Below are 2,277 nucleotides of genomic sequence, written 5' to 3'. Positions count from 1 at the left end.
TCATATTAACCAGTTTTTATGCCTCATATTAACCAGTTGACAATCAGAAGCCATTCTGTGGGACGGGGAACCTGCTAACCTGCACAGGTGGGACATTCTGAAGCCATTCCAGGGGACTAATAACGTCCATTTCATTGATGATAACATCCGAAGCTGGTGACCAGCAGCKGCTCCTCTGCTCCACTGACTCTTCGGCCTCTTCTTCCTCCTGCAGCTGACGGTGCTGCCGGRGCCGAGCTCCAACCGCTGGCAGGAGATCACAACTGGTAGGTTGGAGCTGATCCAGACCCTGATCGAGGAGCAGCTCATCAATAAAGTGGACTATATCTTCTGTCTGGACGTGGACTCAAAGTTCCATGGTCGCTGGGGGACCGAGTCTCTGGGAGAACTGGTCTCTGTGATCCATCCTGGTATGTAGACAAGTCCTCCAGGTCTACGTGGAGAAGAACTCATGAAGGTCCCGTCACGCTYTAACGTTTTAGACAACTTATGAAAAGTTTYTMCAACATTAAAGATGTCTACGRTGGAGATGGAATTCYATAAAATCTACAGGAAGCTTCTTTTGGACCTACAGGTCCTGTAATGCTTACAYTTAGATCAAATAAAACKAAATTGAGTAAAACAGCTAAAACAAAATTTCACAAGTTGTCTAAAATTTTGTCGTGTGACAGGACCGTAACTTTGTCTTATCTACAGCGGTGAGAGAATGTCCTTCCAGGTTTATTATCTGTTTGTCACACAGTTTAATGTTTCAGAGGTCCTGAAAGTCTTTTTGTTTTGTCTTCATTCTCTTCAGGTTACTTTAAAACCGACCGCAGCAAGCTACCGTACGAGCGGCGGCCATCTTCCCGAGCCTTCATCGCTGCTGACGACGGAGACTTCTACTACTGCGCTGGGGCATTCGGAGGTCTCGTGCAGGAAGTCCACCAGCTCGCCAGAACCTGCCGCATCAACTTCGAGGACGATGCCAAGGAGGGGATTGAGGCCGCCTGGCAGGAGGAGAGTCACCTGAACAGGTATTTGTGTCAGAGCACAGGGGGTGGGGCTTGTTTGTGTTGTGCTGATGCAGAGTTTTAAAGTAACTAAGTACAAATACTTCTTTACTGTATTTAAGTAGAATTTTTGGGTATCTGTACTTTACTTGAGTAATTATTTTTCAGCCTACTTTTTACTTCTTACATTTTTAAAAAGACAAGAAGTANTCACCAGCAGGAGGAGCTCCGAACAAAGAACCACAGAGAGAGAGAGGAGAAAAACAAGTTAATGAAAGCCAGATGCACTCAAAAGCAGCAACAGAAAACCCCCACTCCTGGCTGCACTGCCATAAATCACTCCCAGACAAGACAAAGAAGCTGCAGCAAGAAAAAAACTTTAAAGCACCCCCACAATTTGGTTTCAGCCCAAACCGAGCTAAGTCAATACACAAATAATAAACAGAAAAAAACAACAAAACCCCACAATTAACAACAGACACACATTTAAGACAGACAAACACACAGGTCTGTACTCCCTTGCTTGAACAGAACTTTAAAAAAACAACAAAAAAATCCTGACGTGTCCCCTTTAAACTTCCAGTAACTAGACGGAGCTTCCACCACCCAATCTGTTCATTACCTCCCCGGCCTATTTCATCGGAATTAAACAGCACTGAGGCCTCAGAAGACACTGCAACCGGGTACTTTTATCCGGGCGAGATAACAAAAGATTAGGCTGAACGGCTCCGCACAACCGCGCCCTCCAGCAGCTACCCGGGCGGCACAGACGTCTCTATGGCCGACCCGTTCCACTAGCCACGAAGTTGCGGCGAACACTCAACACGAGATGCATCTCAACACTTTTACTTCAAAAGTACGCGTACTTAACACACAAACCGCCAGAGAACACACACATAATCTCTGCGGCGGGCAACACGTCATAAAAAAACGAATAAATTAGCAAGGTTTGAACACACAAAAACAAAACAAACACAGAACTCCAGACATTAGACGGAGCCCATCACTGTGGCCGCCGACAAAACTCAAATGAACCGCACTGAGTCTCTGAGGCAAAAAATTAAAAAAAAAAACAGAAGTAAATATGGCCAATAATACCCCTGCTAATTCAATATTAACCTTTTAAGACTGTACAGGCCTGTTCGTGGACGCCATTTATGATGTGTTCGGCCCGGTTCTTCTGAGCTTGTCAGCGGCTGGACCCTTCCGTCTGCCCTKGTCTGCCCGCTGCTCTCCTGGGTTGATGGAAAATCAGAGAGCGTCCTCCTGGAAACTTGTTGACTGT

At 46.0% G+C, this 2,277-nt stretch overlaps 1 protein-coding gene across 1 annotated transcript in view; it reads left to right on the top strand.

Moving 5' to 3' along the window:
• The window catches only part of LOC106511352 (globoside alpha-1,3-N-acetylgalactosaminyltransferase 1), a gene marked incomplete at its 5' end in the record, with an annotated part of 6,829 nt that overhangs the window by 1,858 nt on the left and 2,694 nt on the right, over nt 1-2,277 (top strand). Inside the window, 1 exon segment of the mRNA XM_014000108.1 lies at nt 215-410. Within this exon segment, the coding sequence (XP_013855562.1) occupies nt 215-410 (196 nt within the window).

The sequence above is a fragment of the Austrofundulus limnaeus genome, unplaced genomic scaffold, assembly GCF_001266775.1.
Source record: "Austrofundulus limnaeus strain Quisiro unplaced genomic scaffold, Austrofundulus_limnaeus-1.0 Scaffold2710, whole genome shotgun sequence".
NCBI lineage: Eukaryota > Metazoa > Chordata > Actinopteri > Cyprinodontiformes > Rivulidae > Austrofundulus > Austrofundulus limnaeus.
Note: the sequence above shows the minus strand (reverse complement) of the source record. Positions and strands in the feature narration are given on the sequence as shown.